The sequence below is a fragment of the Thamnophis elegans genome, chromosome 14 (assembly GCF_009769535.1).
Source record: "Thamnophis elegans isolate rThaEle1 chromosome 14, rThaEle1.pri, whole genome shotgun sequence".
NCBI lineage: Eukaryota > Metazoa > Chordata > Lepidosauria > Squamata > Colubridae > Thamnophis > Thamnophis elegans.
This window is the reverse complement of record NC_045554.1, coordinates 3106238-3127282: the sequence shown is the minus strand read 5'-3', so window position 1 is coordinate 3127282 and position 21045 is coordinate 3106238. Positions and strand designations below refer to the sequence as shown.

General features: G+C 48.5%; 3 protein-coding genes across 6 annotated transcripts in view; 1 reads left to right on the top strand and 2 right to left on the bottom strand.

Moving 5' to 3' along the window:
• Window positions 1–214: 214 nt before the first annotated feature.
• EIF3B (eukaryotic translation initiation factor 3 subunit B) lies at window positions 215–15386 on the bottom strand. The gene is made up of 19 exons (XM_032230605.1): window positions 14641–15386; window positions 11280–11472; window positions 10755–10874; window positions 10617–10674; window positions 9874–10002; window positions 9162–9319; window positions 8182–8313; window positions 8007–8073; window positions 7697–7743; window positions 7348–7558; window positions 6214–6286; window positions 5204–5326; window positions 4446–4524; window positions 3416–3554; window positions 2490–2615; window positions 2137–2214; window positions 1730–1838; window positions 923–1039; window positions 215–826 (listed from the first exon to the last, which is right to left on the bottom strand). The coding sequence occupies exons 1-18, from the start codon at window positions 15290–15292 to the stop codon at window positions 936–938; spliced, it is 2598 nt and encodes an 865-aa protein (XP_032086496.1). The 5' UTR covers window positions 15293–15386; the 3' UTR covers window positions 215–826; window positions 923–935.
• Window positions 13063–14634, bottom strand: C14H13orf46 (chromosome 14 C13orf46 homolog). Of its 3 annotated transcripts, none has more exons than XM_032230607.1 (2): window positions 13619–14634; window positions 13063–13581 (listed from the first exon to the last, which is right to left on the bottom strand). In XM_032230607.1, exons 1-2 carry the CDS (start codon window positions 14527–14529, stop codon window positions 13371–13373), a joined length of 1122 nt encoding a protein of 373 aa, XP_032086498.1. In that variant the 5' UTR covers window positions 14530–14634; the 3' UTR covers window positions 13063–13370. The 3 variants fall into 3 exon arrangements, with proteins under 3 accessions (XP_032086498.1, XP_032086499.1, XP_032086500.1); XM_032230608.1 differs by having other exon boundaries at window positions 13063–13997; window positions 14053–14634; XM_032230609.1 differs by having other exon boundaries at window positions 13063–14052; window positions 14183–14634.
• A 344-nt stretch (window positions 15387–15730) lies between the features above and the next one.
• Window positions 15731–21045, top strand: part of SNX8 (sorting nexin 8) — a 29416-nt gene continuing 24101 nt past the window's right edge. The window contains exons 1-2 of one of the 2 annotated variants that reach the window (XM_032231289.1): window positions 15731–15745; window positions 17041–17112. Coding sequence is in view for 1 of the 2 variants with exons in the window: in XM_032231288.1 (XP_032087179.1) it covers window positions 20000–20045 (46 nt within the window). In the remaining variant the exon portion in view is untranslated. Of the gene's footprint in view, window positions 15746–17040; window positions 17113–19153; window positions 20046–21045 lie in introns of those variants that run through there. The other variant, XM_032231288.1, reaches the window with a different exon arrangement.

Genomic DNA, 21045 nt, shown 5'->3' with positions numbered 1-21045 from the left:
TGATAACTGGCATACGGCTCTGGCCCCCTCTCTGCCTCCGATACACAGCCCTCATCCGAGCCTTCCCCAGACTCCAGGAGTGGCCCATGTCCCTCCCCAACCTCCTCACTGTCGGAGTCTTCCACCGGCTCCAATGGCCACTGGAGGGCCACAACACTATTAATTGGAACGGGTATAAAAACGGCGGTATGAACAATACACGGCAAACAAGAGATGAGAGGCGACTGCGTGTGTTGGCTTGCTTTATTTCCAACCTTCAACCCACGGAGAGATCCTGTCACAATCGGAATAGGGGGAGAGTTGAGAGTCCACCGCAGTGCGGCTTCAACACAACCAGGAAAGAAGAGCCTTCCTGGCTGGCCTGTCTCTGGGTCGCACCAGCTCCCCCACTGCCGGTGAGGGACACAGCAACAGTCCTCGCAAAACAGAAGCGCTGGAGTTTCCCCCCCTCTGGAGATCCTGGGAAAATGTCTCAAGGCTGCCTTTGGATGGGGGCGGGAGGGACCACCCCCACGTGCTCCGAGGAGCATTTCAGCAACAGCAGCAGCACATTCCGGTGGTAAGATTGCTAAAAATTAGACCGAACCCTCCCGCCCCCCCCCCCCAGTAAAGAAATACAAAATTAAAAGCAGTGCCTTTGGAGGGGGAGCCCAGCTGGGAGGTTGGGGACCAAAAGGCACTACAGTTATGTCAGAATGAATGGATCCTGTGGAGTCACCGTCCAGAAAGAGAGAGAGAAAAAAAATACGGATTTAAAAAATTTCCAAAGATGAGACGACCTCCTGAAAAGGAACAATTCTCTTCTCAGGACGATCCGATGGTGGTGCTGCAAAGGAAGAGGAAAAGGGTTACTGCACTTGGATCCCAGGATTCCCCTGCCCTCCCTCCTCCCCACAGGTGGTGGAAGAGGAAGGCTCCTCACCACAGCTTTGGGATTACTCTGCCTCTATGACTGTGATGATTTCTTCATTGATAAAAAACTCCACGGTCTCTTCCTCCCAGTCGTCCACGTTGCTGTCCAGCTCGTCTGTGTCCACGCCTGGGAAGAGGGAAAGTTAAGTTCAGATGAGGCGGATCCGAAGGCAGAACTCGTCTCGTCTGTGAGCATAATGAAGATCTGGCTTGATTTGAAGGCGGAAGTGCTGTCCTTCGTTGGGAAAAAAATGCGGCCCGAGAGGACTCCTAACCACTTTCCTACGGCAATCATAACGTCTTTGGTTTGGTCACAGATTTTTTTTCCTTCATGAACATCACACTAATTAGGTCAATTATTGCTTTATAAATCAGTATCTGCCTTGATCAGAATCACAAAAACAACAGCACTTAGATTTATGTGCCGCTTCAGAGCGCTCTTGCAGCCCTAAGAGGTTTAACAGAGTGAACAATCCCCTCCCTCCTACAATCTGGTTCCTCTTTTTACCGACCTCGGAAGGATGGAAGGCTAAGTCAACGTTCAGCCGGTGAGATTCGAACTGCTGGCAGTCAGCAGAATCAGCCTGCAATACTGCATCCTAACTACTGCGCCACCACTACGTTAAAATGTTGAATATTAAATATATACCCAACGGCGCTCTACTTCTCGAAATAGGCCTGGGTTATTTTGCTTTTCAGAGCAGGGGCTCTGCAATCATTTGGGATCTCAGTTCCCAGATCCAGGCTGGTCGAAAAACACCCGGAAATTAAGCGATGAAGCTAAGATGAGCAGCAAGTTCCCCCCTGTCCCAGGTACCTCCTCGGAGCTCCAAACGCTCGATCCTCTGCTCCATGTACAGCTCCTGGGCCATCTTACGGTATTTTTTGAAATCCTCCATCATTGTTCGCCGTCGGTCGACCAGTTCCTGTAAGAGACAGGAGTTGTTTAAGCCATCCCTCTGGCTCTGGTCCAAAGCTGCAATCCCCAAGGACCTTGCTTGTTAAAAGTATTTCCATGGGAAAGAAATGTCAATATGGATGCCCAGCTACATACACAAAGGACTGGGGCTCCTCATGATGCTAAGGTGGCTACTTAGCACACTCCCAATGGAGAGGAGGGCGCATCGGAAGGGACTGAGGCTGATGGGGGTCAACGGCAGTAGCACCGTTGGCCCACGTGGCCCCAAATCTCCTTTGCTTCGCATTCCCCGGGGGCAATTTTACCTTGGAGGCTTTCGATTGGCTCAGGCGATCTTTCTGTTCAAATATCTTGGAGTACCTCTTCAGATCTTTCTTGATTTGCTGCAGCGAGGAAAGAGAGAGAAATGCTTCACACCTGAAAGGGGAGGGGAAAAAAAAACCCCTCTCTTCTGCCAAGGAAAGTTTATCCGGTGATGTAACTGTTATCAGCTGCCCTGAAGGTCATTGGGGATTTAAATCAAGGTTTTCTACAGGCCAAGCCCTGTCCGGTCTCTTCCCCATCTCTCTTTTGAGGATCGTTGCCACTTTCCTTCAACAACGGCATTGTTAAAAAGTCCTCTTCCAAGTGGATCTCTTTCCCCCAAAGGACGCCTCACCTTTATCTGATCCTGGGTGAGCAGAGTTGGTGGCCTGGGTCTCCACAACAACTGGCAGAACCGGTCCTTGTTATTTTTCTGGAGGAGGCGGCCCTGGAAAGTCCATAGCCAGTAGGCGTTGTCCACCTAAGGAGGACACTTGGGTCAGGTGAGAGTATCCAAGGCGAAGCATCCCGGCAGCAGCCGGAATTCAGCATCCCAGTGCTTAGAGGGAGAAGCCACGGCGGGCCTGGCTGGCATGTAATGTGTGTGGAGTGTGTTCTTCTATCTAGTTGGAGGGTGTGGCAACTTGGCAACTTGAAGATGTGTGTGTGGACTTCAACTCCCAGAATTCCCCAGCCAGCATTCTGGGAGTTCCATGCCATCTTCAAGTTGCCAAGGCTGGACGCCCCGATCTAGATAGGAGAACTGACCTGTCAAGAGAGGGGAATATGACATGCCTGAAATCCCCCCCCCCCTTTTTTTGAGGGAAAAAAAACAACCCCTTTATTGAAAATTTAAAACATTACAATACAAATACCTTTAAAAATAGTTTTGTATAAATTACGATCCTTTTTGACAGTACTAAGAGAACCATTTGTTATTCAAATACACTTTTATACATTCCTAATTATTCCTATATCTATACATCTATGTTTCTAAGCTGTGCATTTCACGTTTCTATTATTTATCCATTGATACCAGTTTTCCCAAACTGTATAATATCCGGAGTCTTCCTTGTCCCTTAACTCCAAGGTAAGTTTATCCATCTCTGCACAATCAAGAAATATTTTGGATTATCAAACAGTCCGTCAGCACATGCCTGGAATCTTTAATTTACTCAGAGAGGTTGGGAAAGATGGCATCCACACAGAAAACTTAAAATAGCCACAACTAAGCCTGTGCAGGTGAAAAAAAACGACCAGGCAACGCAGCCTCTAAGTTACCTTGTGACTCCACCAAGACACGGATGTCACCAAAAAACGGCCGGTGGGGTCCCATTCCACGTCCGAGGCTGTGTAGTGCTCAGCAATGTTCATCATGGTGCAGTCAGAGGTATCCACAAATGCTAAGGCACCGTTCATGCTGAAGAGAGAAAGGGAGGGGAGGCAGGTTATCCCACTGGCCTCCTTCGACATTTTGGCCAGGCTGAAAGGGGGGGGGGATTATCCTAAAACTTCAACTCCCTAAAATTGGGTTTAGGTTCCAGATGATACAAGCGTCATTGGGGAACCTCCCTTGATGGATTGTAGTGAGAAAGTGGGTTCCTAGGAGGGAGGGGGTGGAATCCAGAGGAGTTAGAGCCGAGGTGGCGCAGTGGTTAGGGTGCAGTATTGCAGGCCACTTCAGCTGACTGTTATCTGCAGTTCGGCTGTTCAAATCTCACCAGCTGAAGGTTGACTCAGCCTTCCATCCTTCCGAGGTGGGTGAAATGAGGACCCAGACTGTGGGGGGCAATTTGCTGACTCAATTTGCTAAAAATCTGTAAACCGCTTAGAGAGGGCTGCAAGCCCTATGAAGCGGTACATAAGTCTAATTAATAAATAAAATAAATAAATAGTTAAGTGGCAACTCAGACCAGAGATTGCCTGTGAGAGAAAGAGGGCGAAGACAGCCCCTCCTCAATAGTTCCCAGAGTATAACATCCAAGCAGATAGTAGAATCTTCAGTCTGGCAACTACAGGTGTGAAACAATAAAAAACTCAAGAAGATTCACACCTATCGTTCTTGGTTTTGGGGTCTGACACCTGGATAAAAATCCAGTGGTTGGGATCTGCTAACTTATACACGAAGGAAGCTTCCAAGGAGCCAGATGTCAATATTTTTGAGGGAAAGAAACTCAGAATGTGCATTTTCACTTTTGTTTCTAATTACCAGAAACAAGTTACGTGGATGGTTATAGAAGTGGGTACCACTTTTCTTAACGCTTGCAAGCCAAGATGATCGTTTAAATTCTTCCCCAAAATGAGCGCTCACCTTCTGAGACCAGCCAACACCACAAACTGTCCCTGGGGGCTCCAGAATATCGTGTTCGCCTGCTGCTTGTCAAAGATTTCTGAGATAAAAATGAGAAACACAGCACCGATTTGACTTCCAAATACTGAAACAGCCACGCAAGGCTAACGCGGCTGGATTTATCTTCCGCCACCCCCCTGCTGAGGTTGCTTCCGGAATTTTAACCCTGGCGGATTAAGTGGGCGATCTTAAAAACAGCACCGGAGGATAGCAGCCCAATTTTGTCATCACCCATCAGGCTGTTCTCCCTTTTTAATCAGATGCTGGAGCTCTTTAGCAGATCCAAAGGTTTAATATATGGCGGGGCTGGAAACCCCCGTGGCATGTAGTTTTTCACAGGGCAACTACAAAACCCACTTCATGGAAAACGTCCGTTTTCAATGGTATAATTGGATCGATTACGACACTATTTCCCCACCCAGGTTAATTCACAATGCAAAAATATACCAACACTGATATTCAGCTGAGGAAAGGTGGGCAGGGGGAGGGAAGAGAGGGAAAGTGCTGTGGAAAGTGCTTTCTTTTAGCTATACCTGTTTACGTATTTAGGATTTTAGGGTAACAAATCAGTTTAGATATCTGGGAGCAGGATGCCAATCAAAAGAAGGAACAAAAGAAGCAGCAGCACACTCTGAAAAAGCTTTGCGTGTTGGCTCAGCCGAAGGCCACGACAGACTTTAAAAGGAGCAGCACACCGAGCGTGCGGAAAGCCCACTTACTAATGAGCTCTATTTTCCCATTGTTCTTCACGTGGTAGAAGGAGCAGGATATGCGGGGCGTCTCCCCATGCAGCACAGCAAACTTGCTTCCGTTGGGCTCCCAAGCGAAGGCTATGATGCTCTCTACAAAGGCAGGAAGATCTTGTCAGTCGGGACTAGAAACCTGGCCCAGGAGGCAACCTGGCCACCGAAGGTGGAAGATGCAGGACAGGTAGTCTGAGGCCTGAACCATTACAGGTGGCAGCTCAGTTCAAAAATTCTGTTCCAGGGGCGTCAAACTCAAGGCCCGGGGCCCAGATCCAGCCCGTGGAGTACTTACATCTGGCTGCCCTGGAAACACCAAAGGACAGGCCCACAGTGTCTCTGCCAGCAAAAACGGAGCTTAGTTTTTGCTGGCAGAGAGCTGCAGGAGACCATCGCAGCCTAAAACGGACCTCAGGAGTCTGTTTTCACTGGCAGAGGGTTGCAGGAGGACATCGCAGCCTAAAACAGAGCTTGGGAGCCTGTTTTCGCTGGCAGAGGGCTGCAGGAGGCCATTGCAGCCTAAAACGGACCTGAGGAGCCTGTTTTCGCTGGCAGAGGGTTGCAAGAGGCCATCACAGCCTAAATCGGAGCTCGGGAGTCTGTTTTTGCTGGCAGAGTGCTCATGCCTCCACAGGCACCCCAACATGAGTGATATCGAGCTGGCCACACCCACCATGGCCACGCCCGTGCCCCCCCCCCTCCAAGTCAAAGACAACCCTGATGCGGCCCTCAATGAAATCGAGTTTGACACCCCTGGTCTATTCAAAACACATCCAAATGTGCTGCTAAGGGCTGAGAAGCTGTTGCAGAAGTAAAACGTGTTGTACATGTCAAATAGGCTTTGCTTCTGCTGCATCTAACATACAACGTAAGATAACAGCCTCCCAAGGAGTAATTCAGTTGGGGGTGGGGGGGCGGGGGACAGCGCAGTTTGGAGAAATTGTGAAGGGAATCTCAGGGAGGTTACGGAAAAGGTGCCCTTTTACCTTTCATTTCCACCACGTCAACTGGAACCTGCTTCTCTCTCATGCGGAAGATTTCAAAGTTGGTCACTACACCCTGGGATGGACGGAGGAAGGAAAGCACGATTGATCCAAAGTGGGACTTCGCCGAGAGTTTTTATCCTTGCTAACAACGGGGCATCACAAACTGTTTTATCAAAAAGAGCACGATCTGGAAGTAAACAGTGCTCTTATAATGACGGGTTATATTGGAAAGAGGGCTTCTTATCAAGATACCGGACACAATTACGGAGTCACATCTCAGGCCCGTGCTGGCTGCGGCTTGACAGTTGCAAGAAAAGGATTGTTTAATCACAAACAACAAAAATGGAAGGGTCATGTGACTGCGTTTTGGGCCCTTGGCAACCAGCCTGCATTTACAGCCATTTGAACCATCAGATGAATGATTGGCGGCGTCTTTCGCGGGAGGCTGATGCTCACTTCCAATTTCTAGCCAAGAAACCCTTCGAGAACATTGTTCGCTAAACGATCATGGAGATTTGTTTAACCACCATCACAAAAAGGGTTGTAGGGTCAGGTTGGTCATGCGACGATGACCAGTTACATCCCTAATTTCAGGCTGAATGAAAGTCCTAAATCAAAGAATACCTCTAATCGTTAAGGGAGCCCTAGAACACCTCGGGAGGAAGCAAATACCGTATTTTCTGGACTATAAGATGTACCGGAGTACAAGACGCACCATGATTTTGAAAAGATAAATTTAAAAAATATTTTTTTTGTACACTGCAGGCCTCCCAAACCCTCTGCATGCCTCGTTTTTTGTGAAAAACAGGGCATGCAGAAAGTTTGAGAGGCCTGCAAAGTGTTCCTGGAGGCTGAGGGGGGTTGGGGCAAAAACGAGCAAAAACGGTCCATTTTTTTTGCTCATTTTTGCCCTCCCCACCCCCCAGGAGCACTTTGTAGGCCTCCTAAAGCCTCTGCATGCCCATTTTTGTGAAGGTTTTGGCAGGCCAAAAATGCTGTATTCAGTCTACAAGACGCAACCAGATTTTTACCCTCTTTTTTTGGGAGGGGGGGGGAAAGGTGCGTCTTACACTCCGAAAAATACGGTGTTCTCCAACTGGCCAGTTTTACCAGTATGCGTGAGAAGCCAAATACCTGGGTGCCCTTCGGGGTCCGGTCTACTTTCACGCAGAGGTAATCCCCGTTCTTCTGCCAGTGGAGTTTGCAGTCTACCACGTTGAACAGGTTCCGCACCCGGATCTCCTGCCGGGAGGGGAGCTGCATCAGGGTCACCCTCGCTGGGATGTCTTTGTCTTCCGGGACCCAGAAGGCAATTATGTTTCCTCCCGGGGACCAGGAGAAGTCTCTGAGGGGGAGCAAGAAAGAAGCGTCGCAAAAGGGGAGAAAGATGTATTTCGAAACAGCCAACCAACCCGTACTGTGAAATCTATTCCTCTGGGTTTGGAAGAAGGGAGATTCAAAGCAGATTCAAAGGGAGACTCACTTGATCCCTGTGATTTTCAAACTTTTCTTATCCAGCAGGCCCATGGACTAGAAGGGCAAAAAAGACAACATAAGAATCCTGCGACTCGTACCGAGAGGGTATTTAAAAGAGACGTTTTCCCATGAGAAAGGGATACTCTTAAGACAGCAAAAAGCATCAGTGCAACTTTTACATCCCCGAGCCTAGGAATGCATCTATGAATTCATTTATAGACAAAAATAAATAAAAGGATGGCGTGAAAGGAAAAACTTCCCCTTTTCGTTCATGTTTGCAATAAGTAACGTTTGGGTTAAGGCATGATCAGACTTACAGGTGTTTCGTAGATGCTAAGGGTATCGGATGTCATCCGGGCAAAGAATTTGCCATCATGACTCCACCTGAGCAAGAAAAATTCAAAAGGTTTAGAGAGAGGTGTGTGTGTGTGTGTCATATTTCCCAGTAGTCAAAAGTGTAGCACAATTGTTTTTAGTCCTCTACGAACATACTTAAATATGGGCCAATGGGCGGAGCTCTCACAGTGGAACCCTCGTTTCTTCTGTCCAGTTAGGATATCCCAAATTATGATGGCTTGTGGGTCATCCTGGGTGTCCATCAGGGGGCTGAACGTTACCAGGTACCTTCACGAAAGACAAGACAATTGATTGCAGCAATACAAATGCTACGTTCCATTTCATACCAATTTTAGTAAGCCAGATGGCTTCAAACAGCATCCCTCCATGGTCACGTGATTTGCATTTGGATGCTTGACAACTGGTTTATATTTATGACGGACACAGCGTGCCGGGGACATGGGATACCTTTTTGGGACCTTCTGACTAGCAAAGTCAATGGGGGGAACCCGATTCACTTAACAGCCGTGTGACCCATTTAACAGCTGCAGTGATTCGCTTAAGAAATATGGCAAGAAACGTCTTAAAATGGGGCAAGACTCACTTAACAAATTTCTCACTTAGCATAAATTTTGAGCTCAATTGTGGTCATAAGTTCAGGACTACCTGGGCATTTTCACTGCAAGGTTATCATAACCATAGTTCAATAATCAAGGCAAGAGGCCCAAGGAGCGTCAAGAAACTGGGAACGTGAAGGTATTTTTCACACAGAGGACCTAAATAGCAATAGCAATAGCAGTTAGACTTATATACTGCTTCATAGGGCTTTCAGCCCTCTCTAAGTGGTTTACAGAGTTAGCATATTGCCCCCAACAACAATCCGGGTCCTCATTTTACCCACCTCGGAGGGATGGAAGGCTGACTCAACCTTGAGCCGGTGAGATTAGAACCGCTGAACTGCAGATAGCAGTCAGCTGAAGTGGCCTGCAGTACTGCACCCTAACCACTGCGCCACCTCGGCTCTAAAGCAACCATTTACACGATTGCAGCATTTTGCAATTCAGCGACAATCTTATCAATGAGCAAGGCTCCTCAGTCTTTTGAAGCACTGACCACTAGCAAATTTCCAAGAATACCTTTCGCAAGGTGAGAAGTCAATGAGCTGCACTCCCTGGTGGCTGAACCTCTGGATCTGTTTGAATTTCTCGCCACCCCACAGAGCAATGCCCCTCTGATGGAATGTAGCCAGGTAGGTCCCCCTCGGAGACCAGCGCACGTAGGTTTCTGTCCATCGCTGCGGGGGGGAATAACCTAAATTAATTGGGTCAAGCTACATTTGAATACCGAAGCTAAGAGAACATTTTGTTTCTGAAAGTTTGCAGGGACTTTTTTTAAAAAAAAACTATTTTAATGGGGAAAGGCACCAAATTGGAGCTGATCATTCGCTGGAACTTCCCTCATCACAGTTGGCATATTAATTTTGTAGATAACCTGATAGTTTAGTAGAAAAAAAATCACGTATCAAATGCAAGACGAACATGATCTATTTTGGCCAAGTAGAAAACCCCTTAAATCCTGTGAATAAAGAACACCTAACATCAGACAACTTTCAACAAAGGTGTGGAAATGTGAATCTCCCGACCACTTAAGGATGAGACAAATTTTCACAGGCAAAAGCCGCGTAGGACATGGTGAAATTTATGGCTCAGTTCAATAGCTATTATGTTCCGAAAATCTTTTTCTGTGCCTCAACTAATTATAAAAGATTTAATTTCATTACAGATTTGGAATTCTCACAGCCGCCAGCACACAAAGCGTTATCAAGAGAAACTTGCCCAAAACACTCACAGCTCTTTCCTCAATTGTAACAGGATCTTTAGCATCGTTCCAGTATATAGAGGTTCGATCTCCAGATTCAAAAATTACACTATACTGATCTCTACAATCTGGGTCCTCCAACCAGTAGCGCAAATTCCCCTAGGAAATAACCGAAAGGGGAAAAGAGATGAAGAAAAGAGGCTGCAAAAAACAGAGAATGAGCATTCTATTGTAAAAGGAAAAGCACCATCTTGCCAGATAGAAAACTGTATCCCCATGACACACACACACATCTTTTGTTGTAGCAAACCAAGTACGCTTTTGCCGTGTAGCAAAATGAATTAAAATTGTGGAGCGGATGTTTCTAGTTGGATACCAACAGTTCAGACAATTTCTGCAATATTCCGGCAAACAGCATGTAAATCAGTCCTCTCACTCAAGACACCTTGGAGTTTGTTTGTTTTTTGTGTTGTTGTTAATTACATTTTAGGAGTTTCAGTGTCATGTGTACAAATTACTGAGCTCACAGGTCGTGCTGAATTTTTTTAAAAAAACTGAGGCATGAATCCTGGGAATCATCAGAGTTGGGCATTGCAACTGCAAGCCACACACACTGATAAACTTCAACCTATCTCTCGATGGAAATATACACTAGAGAATGGTGCAATCTTGATTAGGGCATGGTCTGCTTCTCCCGCTCAGCTTGGAACGTCGTATCTTGGGGAATTGTCTGGAGTGATCTCTACATGCCATTCAGCCTTCTGAATACTTACCAGATCTTTAAATGGCTGTTTCTCGGGAATTTCCCACTCATCACTGATTGTCATGTACCTGAAAGTGCAATAAAATTAGTCAGGCATACATACAGGTATGTATTTTTGAGGAAGCCGTAGGGATAAAACTTTACTCACTTGTCAAAGTCAGTGAAAAGGTTGACCCTGAAAGTGTGCTGTTTATCCAGCTTATAACCATCTGTGTTTTTGACAGCATCCAGAGCATGAGTGGGAGACATGTATTCCAAGAAAATATACCTGCAGCAAAACAAAACCAGTTCATTTACATTCCACCTTTCACTCAGAAGTGTGATGCAGCATACAAATTATTTTTCTCCCCCACAGCTACCACTCTCATTATCTAAACTTTTCAAGAGACCATGTTCATTGTGGGAGAAGCTCCCATGAGCACAGCAAGTAACCAGCTTTCCTTTCCTGTTTTTTAACATGTCTTGTGTGTTACCCACAGTATGTTTCCCTTCCCATTAATCTTTTGGAAAAGTTGCCTGAGACTTTGCTTGGTTACTGCCGGATGGGAGCATCGCAAAATGCACCAGCTACTATTCTGGCTTGCTGGATGGGCTAGAAGATTATGCTTCCTTGATGGAGACTTGGCTACAACAAACAAACAAACAAAAACCGAAAAACGTCATCAGCACTCACCCTTTAGTCTGGCCATCAGCTTCTGGGTAAAATTCATTAGTTATCTTCCCAAACTTTGAGAAAAACTTATGGATAACATTCTTCAGTTTCTCAAGACGGTCTGGTCCAACCTGGGGGACATTGTCCACCACAATCACAGAATCAATTCCATCTGCTTCCCGAGGGAGCTCCTGCAGAATATCTCCCAGTAATTCTGTGGACAGCGAGAGAGTCAGTGAGTGAGTGAGTGAGAGAGAGACCAATGAGAAAGGTGTGTGAAGGACAGAGTCCATGACTGCATTCCTAAGATAAAGCCAATCATCTACATTAGGTTTGTTAAGCATCCTGAAAGCACACAGAAAGGAGTGAAGCAAAAGCCCAAGTTGGAATCATTGGGAGGAAAGGACTTTCTTGGTCAGCGGTTTTGAGTAATGAAGGAGAAAGTTTGGGAAGCATGGCTTTGGAGGGTCTGTATCATTTGACTCTCATCGAAAGGCCAGTGATCATTGCTCTGAGATGAACCCCTGAGCAAATTGTCTCAGCTTGTTTCAACAGTCTCAAGGCAGCCTAACAGCCACAATAGCACTGAGCAGTTCTTCCCTCTGTCATCTGCATTACTTTTCAGTGTTCTAAACCGGAGGAGCTTCAAAACTACCAAACCGTCACGGAGTTATCTACGTTGAATGCTTTGAACACCGCAGAATCAGTGTGATGTATGAGAAAAACTCTGTTCAAATATTCTAGTCATAGCAAGATATCTTGGCTTTCAAAAGTGCATTTTAATCTAATGTACACAGCTTATTGTCATACATTTATTCCACCCTTCTATTTTAAAGCCAGCTGTGTCCTTCACAGTTCTTCATTCTTTTGGACTGCAAGGCGTTAATTTATCAGCCATGCACAAATGTTCTGGGCATTCTAACAATAAACACAAATTGGACAACATGTTCAACTACCTATTAGGGCATCGTGCCCAATTTATTCACATAATTCTTCCAGGTTGCTACTCAACTCAGGACAGTCAGAAATAGAAGCTTCTACTTTCCCAAGTAATCTTGGCTGATTAACTGGGATCGCTTTGTTCTCCTCTGTGGTTAAAATAAGTCATCATAAAGCATCAGATTCTAATCTGGGATACCTGGAGCCAAACCAGCAGCCTCTCCAGTTCTGTGCCCCCTTAATGTGGGACACAGAAGTACTTGACAACACTGGAAGGGCTCCTCTATACATCAAACAGATTTACCTAAACTGACCCCCAGAAAACACAACAGGTTTGAATGCCACAGCTCTGATTCTCCTTTAACTCAACCTACAGGTTAGGTTACTATCACAACCTTCATGCTAACAGGTTTTAAAGAAGATTTCTTATAAAAACCTCAAGGGTTTTTTCCTGAGGAAATTTAATAAATGCAAGGGTTGTTTTTTTTTTTTTTAAAAAAAGAGACCTATTCAAAGTTCTCAAGGTTAACCAACAACTGGCAATGCTACTGTTTGAAGGATTGACAGGTTTCCTTTTCCATTGATAACAAGGCTGCTTGAAACTGACAACAGCTCTTGAACTACATCCACTCAATATTGTACAGATATTACAAATACAGTCCACACATACACAACTGCTTCCCAATTTCCTCATCTGTGCTCACCCACCAAAAGGCAGGACAAGAAGCACCGGATGGAAACTAATCAAGGAGAGAAGCGACCTGGAACTAAGGAGAAATTTCCTGACAGTGAGAACAATTAACCAGTGGAACAGAGGTTGTGGGTGCTCCATTGCTGGAGGCTTTCCAGAATAGATTGCACAGCCATTTGTCTGGGATGGCCTAGGCTAGGGTCTCCTGCTTGGGGTTGGACTAGAAGACCTCCAGGATCCTTCCCAATGCTTGTTGTTCTATGATCCTGTGTATCCATCCCATCAAGCCCGAAATGATAGGTCTCCTGCCCGAGAAAGGGGCTGGACTAGACAACCTCCAAAGTTCCTTCCAAACCCATTATTGGTGATAAACCCCTTATATCATGTGGGTTTTTTAAAAATCATTTGTGTAGAGAAAGAATGACTGGCCAGAAACAGGGACACACTACCCCCCCCATCCCAAAACAGCTGTCAGTCACACATCACCCAAAACCCTTCCCCCACCCCATGGGAATACCCAACAACCCCCTCCTCCTTACCAGCTGGGAACCCTGGGACTTGTAGTCCAGCCCCTGACTGAGAAAAGCGAGGTGTATATTGGGATGGGTGGGTGGGGGTGTATGTGCACTTTTGTGGGGTTGTATGTATGTGTGCGTGTGAGACAGCCTGCTTTGGGTCAGCCCTCCAGAACATCTGGGGAGGAGGAACACCTGGAGGGCCAGAGGAACACCTGGGGAGGAGGAACACCTGGAGGGCCAGAGGAACACCTGGGGAGGAGGAACACCTGGAGGGCCAGAGGAACACCTGGGGAGGAGGAACACCTGGAGGGCCAGAGGAACACCTGGAGGGCCAGATGAACACTCGGAAGGCCAGAGGAACACCTGGAGGAGGAGGAACACCTGGAGGGCCAGAGGAACACCCGGAGGGCCAGAGGAACATCTGGAGGAGGAACATCTGGAGGGCCAGAGGAACACCCGGAAGGCCAGAGGAACACCTGGAGGAGGAACATCTGGAGGGCCAGAGGAACACCCGGAAGGCCAGAGGAACATCTGGAGGGCCAGATGAACACTCAGAAGGCCAGAGGAACACCTGGAGGGCCAGAGGAACACCTGGGGAGGAGGAACACCTGGAGGGCCAGAGGAACACCTGGAGGAGGAGGAACACCTGGAGGGCCAGAGGAACACCCAGAGGGCCAGAGGAACATCTGGAGGAGGAACACCTGGAGGGCCAGAGGAACACCCGGAAGGCCAGAGGAACACCTGGAGGGCCAGAGGAACACCTGGAGGAGGAACACCTGGAGGGCCAGAGGAACACCCAGAGGGCCAGAGGAACATCTGGAGGAGGAACACCTGGAGGGCCAGAGGAACACCCGGAAGGCCAGAGGAACATCTGGAGGAGGAACACCTGGAGGGCCAGATGAACACTCAGAAGGCCAGAGGAACACCTGGAGGGCCAGAGGAACACCTGGGGGCGGGGCAGAGGAACATCTGGAGGGACAGAAGAACATATGGGGAGGAGGAACATCTGGAGGACCAGAGGAACACCCGGAAGGCCAGAAAAACATCTGGAGGGCCAGATGAACACCCGGGGAAGAGGAACATCTGGAGGGCCAGAGAAACACCCGGAAGGACAGAGGAACATCTGGAGGGCCAGATGAACACCCGGAAGGCCAGAGGAACACCTGGGGGGGGGCAGAGGAAGGGGCCCTTCTCTTCCTCAACCCCCCCCCCAAAGATCCCCCCCCTCGCGCACCTTCCTCCTCGATGTCATCCACGAAGTCCTCGGGGTCGCTGAAGGAGGGCTCGTCCTCGTCCTGGCCCAGCGGGGGGAGTTGGGGAAGCGGCGCTTGAGGAGGAGGCGAAGACGGCTGGGGCTGCTTCTGCTCGGAGTCCCGCGGCGGTTTCTCCCCGTCCTCCCCTTCCTTTCTCCCTCCTTCTTCTTCTTCTTCCTCCTCTTCTTCCTCTTTCTTCTCCTCCTTTCTCTTCTCCTCCTCTTCTTCTTCTTCCTCCTCGGCCTTTTCTTCCCTCGCCTCCTCGCAGGCGGCGGTCACCGGCGACGGTTCCCGGGCGGGCGGCGGCGGCGGCGCCTCCTCCTCTTCTTCGTTCACGGCCGGCGGCGGTTCCTGAAGGGGAAGGAGCGTCTGCTCGGGCCGCTCTCCGGCTTCTTCGTCCCCGCTGCTTTTCCCTTCCTTCCCCTCCTCTTCTTTTTCCTCAGCAGCCTCGTCGGCGTCGGCTTTCCCGGCCGGCTGGGGCTCCCGCCCCTCAGGAGACCCTGCCGGCGGCCGCTCGGCCTCCGAGTCGCTGCTGCTGCTGGCGGTGCTGCTGCTCCCTCCGCCGCCTCCGAAGACCTCGGGGTCGGAGGGGGAGGCCGCGGCCGCCGCTAAGCTCTCCTCGGTCTCCTGCATGGGAAACTCGGGGGAGGCTGCGCGGCCTTCCCGCTCGCCTCAGACACACACGCGCGCCGCTCGCAGAGGCCTCGGCCGAAAAAGGAAGGGAGAGCGCATGCGCGCGTGCGCACGCGCGCACGGGGAGGCGTTTCCCCACCCCTACTTCCCCGGCCGGGCCATGTGCGCGAGAGCGCCGCCGACCGCTCTCGCGAGATCGGAGGAAACCATTTCGGCGGGGGGGGGAGAAGAAAAGCAGAGCCGCTCGAAGGGAAACTTTCCTCGCCTTTAGTAAAGGGAGGATAAAATCGCTCGAGCCGTTTTCGCCTTTTCTGTGCTTCTCCCCTCCCCAGCCCCCACGATTGCTTTCTTTGGGAAAGGTTATTTCGGGATTATGTCAATCTTCCCCGCCTCCTCTGGATCCATCGAGGTGAGGCAGTCCAAGATGGCGACCGATTTGAAAAGCGCTTTGAGGTGAGGCTTGCATCCGGCAGATGAGGAGGGGGGGGTCTTGGCAGGGCACTGCTTATAAAAAATAATTGCTTTACGCTTATGCTGTTAAACACAGTAGGGAATCCTTTATTTAGGAAGGCGATTTATGACAAGTGAAAAATATAGTGGCGTTGAACAAGGAATGAATGCTTTACCAGTGACATATCACCCTTTCAAGGGTACACAATGGTATCGTCCAGGAATCTGACGTATCGGGCGCATGGACCATACCAAATGTATCGTAGGGGATCTTTAAGCTAATTATGGGCATCTATTCCGAAACCTCTAAAACAAGCAGTGCCTGGAATATGCACCACCTGTTGCAAATCGAATAGTATGTACAATCCTATATTGTGTTTTTCTCTACGCTTCATTAAAAAAAAATCCCTTGGAATGGTACGGCCCGGCGAGCTCCGCCACATCAGCTGTTTCTTGCTCACGTGATCTCTCTTAAAGAAACAGGACACAAAAAAAAAAGGTGGGTTGAGCCATTAGGTCTTATGCAGGAAAGAGATATTAACCTTGCTCCAAATCTGATCCTTCCCCACCGAACTTTTAAAGCGCTTTCAATACAGATTAAGAGTTGCAATGATTTTATATACTTCTTTCTTTTCTGCATTAAGTGGCATTTTATTTTTTTGTGAAGATACCACTTAGGATTAAACCATGCACATATCCCAGGCTAGGTTGCCTCCAATATACAGGAATGGATTCTTTGCAATTTTTGCAATTTCCTTTATGACATTTTGGCTGGGAATTAAAGCAGTTGGAGTCTCAAACATCTGGAAACCAGATGTTTGGGGCTGGAAAAGACCGGCTTCAGGCCAGCTTGTCGATCAGAAAGGTTGGCAGTTCGGCGGTTCGAATCCCTAGCTCCCGTTACTTGTCCCAGCTTCTGCCGACATAGCAGTTCGAAAGCACATAAAAATGCAAGTAGAAAAATAGGGACCACCTTTGGTGGGAAGGGAGCAGCGTTCCGTGCGCCTTCGGCAGTGTTGAGTCATGCTGGCTACATGACTCCAGAGATGTCTTCGGACAGCGCTGGCTCTTTGGCTTTGAAACGGAGATGAGCACCGCCCCCTAGAGTCAGGAACAACTAGCACATATGTGTGCGAGGGGAACCTTTACCTTTAAGGGGCTGTTTCGTCTTTCAAGGTTTCTCTTAATAAACACGATGCAGCAATAAAAAAACATGGATAATTTTACAAGCACTTTAATTCCGATTATTCCCCCCCCACCCTAAATATGCCAGATAATATTCTATTTTTATATTACAGTTACAGCGATATTCAAATCTATTGGCTCCTTGCTAAACTGATAGGAACAAGGACACTGAAAATGACCCCCAGGTAGGTAAATCTTCTCCTATGACCAAAAGCTGCTGTTAAAATACCACTGTTGGCAAATGAATATTCATATAAATGCACCAACAAAGTGGCTTTCAAACACAGGTTTTGAATCAGATCAACACGACACTGTACTTATTAACCTTCCAAATCCCAATATAATGTTTGAATAATATAGAACAAGGTCAAGAAAAAGCTTTGATCTGTTTATTTGCCATATCTAGGGGTACATGGGCTGTTGCCCTCTAAATAGGGAGGTGCCATGCTAATGCAGCTCATTGCATCCTTAATTTTTACGTTTTGCAAGTCTTAGAAAGGCTGTGAGAACGCGAGAAAACAGGCATGGTTTTAAAATCCAAGCCAAAATGTAAAAGTGGAGGGAGGAGTCATAAACCAGCATGGGGTGCCATTTACTGGTTTCTACAGCCTGAGGTTTCAGTATCAGAATGGCAGCTGTCCAAGTGGGCTAATTCTCCCCTTTTTTTGGTAGCTGCTTTATTTTTTTAGCCAGATCAAAAGAAGGGGGTTTGTAAATGCTTAAAGCAAAGTTCTTAAATACAAGCTGGAATAGAATAGAATACTAGAATAGAAGAATAGAATAGAACAGAACAACAGAACAGAATTCTTTATTGGCCAAGTGTGATTTGACACGCAAGGAATTTGTCTTTGGTGCCGATGCTCTCAGTGTACATAAAAAACAAGGTAGATTCATCACGAATCATAAGGTAACAACGCTTAATGATAGTCATAGGTTACTAATAAGCAATCAAATCATACTAGGAAACAATCAATATAAAGGATACAAGCAACGAAGTTACAGTTATATAGTCATAAGTGGGGAGGAGATGGGTGATAGGAAGGATGAGAAGATTAATAGTAATAGTATCTGAAGCAGAACAAGTAGATTCTTTAATACTGGCAGCTTTCTACCATATAGCATCAACCTTATTACCACCCAAAAGTCCTTTTTTCTGCTATGTATTAAAAATGGGTTGAGATTTATATATATATATATGTGTGTGTGTGTGTGTGTGTGTTTATGTGTACATGTGTACGTGTATATATATTTAGTGTCACAACCCCTGGTATGCCCCAATTATGGGAGGAAGCTAATTGCTTCCATTCTCTGTCCATCGGCTCGTCACAAGAGACCATCCAGACAGAAAGCCCAATATTTTACTGTTGCCATTACTATTTTACTGTTCGAATCCCAGTAAGGGTATGGCTAGCTGATGAGAGCTAAATAGCTTGAAATAGATCTATACTAGTCTCCCTTTATTTATCAGCACAAATACCACACACACACACACACACACACACATATATATATGATAAAGGAAGAGAGCCTGTGGCTTAGTGGCTAATATAACTGCCTGATATGTAATACAGCCCAGGTTCGATTCCCAGTAAGGGTATGGCTAGCTGATGAGAGCTAAATAGCTTGAAATAGATCTATACTAGTCTCCCTTTATTTATCAGCACAAATACAACACACACACACACACACACACACACACACACACACATATATATATATATATATATATATATATATATATATATATATGCACATATCTATTTTATATGTACACGGTGAGCTTACGGACTGGAGAGAAATTCTTTGTGTGCTCAATTACACTTGGCCAATAAAGAATTCTCCCTTCCTTTCCCTCCCCTTCCCTTCATATCTACATGTGTGTGTGTGTGTATGTACTGTATGTGTATAGATATATATAGAGAGATATAGATATGAGAGCGGGCATCAGAATTTCATTTTTAATGTGTGCACACAGTATAAGTGACAATTCAAATTTGTAGATTTGTAGATTTGTAGATTTATTATAATTTATAGGCCGCCCTTTTCCCTGAGGGGACTCAGGGCGGCTTACAAAAACACGGGAAAGGGGGTACAAAGACAAAAAGCATAAGACAGTACATAATATTAAAAAATAGAGCACAACATTCATTCATCATTCGGGAGGGGACGAACTAAGATTTTTATCCCCAGGCCTGACGGGATAGCCAGATCTTAAGGGCCTTATCCAAATTACCTTATCCACTTTTCTCCTGGCGTGTGAAGACACTAGCAGCCTTTCTCAACCGTGGCAACTTGGGTTGGATTTCAACTGGCTCTGGCTGGAGAATTCGGGGAGGGTTTTTTTGAAGCCCCTCACTCTTAAAAAGCTGCTGGAGGATACAGCGTTGCCAAGTTCGCGCAGTGTGTCCCTTTAGGAACAGCTAAGGAAGGGGCTCTCTGCACCACCAGCTGTGCAAAAACCCTGGCTGGCGCTGCCCCCATCTGGGCGTTCCAGGGAGCGCTCCCCCTTCCCTCCCCCCTCCCCATTGACGCACATCTGCTAAGTCAGAGCCTTGTGCTCCAACCCGGCCTTGGCGATCGCAACTGGGGTTTGGGGTGCCCACGCCTGCCCCAGCCAAGAGGCGGAGCGGGTTGGGGGGGAATCCCCTTACCCATTGAGCCCAGCCCCGTCCAACCCTCCCTCCTCCTGCCTCCCCCTCCCCCTCCCCCCGGGACTTTCTTGCGGGAGTTTTGCAAAGTCTGCGCAGCCTTGCAAATCGCCCCCCGAGTCTCCGCGCGGGCCGGAGGGAGCGGGGTCCCTTCCCGCCCCCCTGCTCTTCCTCCACCCCGGGACTGCGGCCGTTTAAGAAACCCCTTCCCCACTTCTGGCCCTGCGAGGCCCTGCCTTCCTGGCCGTTTGCAGAAGGGCTCGGGGTGCGCCAAGCAGCGCGCCAAGCGATCCTGGAGCAGCGGCACGCGTCGGCCCGCCTCGGAGGCGCCTCCCCGGCCCGCCCCACCGGCCCCCTGGCCGGAGAGCCAGAGGAGGGACTCTCCCCCCCCCGCCGGAGGAGGCTCACATGACCGAGGCCAGCGATGGACCGAGAAGAAGGGCCCGAAGCGAGCCCGGGAGGAGCCGCGGGTAAGCAGCCTCGCCAAGACGCCCGGGCGCGCTCGCCTCGCCTTTTCCCTTCTGCGCCCCGCAGCCGCTGCCTTGGCCAGCTGCACCCCCCCCCCCCACTCAGTCTCCCTCCCTCCAACGCCGGGCCTCTGCCAGGCGACCCCCGGAGCTGGGGATGATGGGCAGGGCGATCCTCAGCCCAGAGACCCCGCCGCGCCCCGGCTCGATTTGGGAACTGGAAGCGCTTGGACAGCTCCCGCGTCCCCCACCAGCTGCTTGGAGAGGGTCTTTCTCCCCATCTGGAGACCCGGCAGCCCAGCCGGAGGGAGGGCAGAGGGGCTCGGCCCAGCCGCGCGGGCTCTGGGGGAAGGGGAGTGGGTGGGTGGGCGAGCGGGGGCTTCAGCGCCCCTCTTCCCTGTTTCTCTTCCTTGCGCAGCAGGCAGGTTTCGTAAGCGCAGCGCCTAACCTTGGGAAGGCTCGGGATCTCAAGGCAAGGCGTGGGAGGGCGGAATCTGGGTGGCTGCGGGGGATGGGAGGTGTAGTCTTCGTCTGGCTGGGGGACTCCGAGGCAGGAAGATCCCCTGCGGGGCTTCCCCCCACCCTCAATTCTAGATTTTGAAAAAGGAGCCCCCTCCCCCGCTTTCCCCCCTCCCTCCCTTTTCAAAGGAGGTTGTTAGGATTAGATTGCATTAACAAGAGTTGGAAGGGGCCTGGTAGGTCATCTAGTCCAACCCCCTCCCCCCCAAGCAGGACACCCAGTGGTGTTCCTCCCAAGTGGGCAACATTAAAGGCCTGGGGACTTTCCAACTCCCGAGAATGGCAGCTGGGGAATTCCGGGAGTTGGAATTCACCTGCAGCCCTCGATTTACAACAGGGACCAATTTACAACGGTACTGATTTACAACAGGGACCGATTTACAACAGGGACCATTCCAAGTCACAACAGCCCTGGGAAAAAGTGAGTTAGTGATTTTTCACACTCGATCAAAAAAACCAGATGCTTGTCAAACGACTTGTCTCA

Coding starts and splice junctions, on each gene's coding strand:
- C14H13orf46 (XM_032230607.1), bottom strand. CDS start 14,529: ATGTTCCTCTGTCCTTCCGGGTGTTTCTCTGGCCCTCCAGATGTTCCT. Junction 13,582..13,618: donor CAGGTGTTCCTCCTCCCCAG/GTGTTCCTCTGG, acceptor CCTCCTCCCCAG/ATGTTCTGGAGGGCTGACCC.
- EIF3B (XM_032230605.1), bottom strand. CDS start 15,292: ATGCAGGAGACCGAGGAGAGCTTAGCGGCGGCCGCGGCCTCCCCCTCC. Junction 10,675..10,754: donor CTTTTCACTGACTTTGACAA/GTGAGTAAAGTT, acceptor TTGCACTTTCAG/GTACATGACAATCAGTGATG. Junction 7,744..8,006: donor TTAGCATCTACGAAACACCT/GTAAGTCTGATC, acceptor TTGCCCTTCTAG/TCCATGGGCCTGCTGGATAA.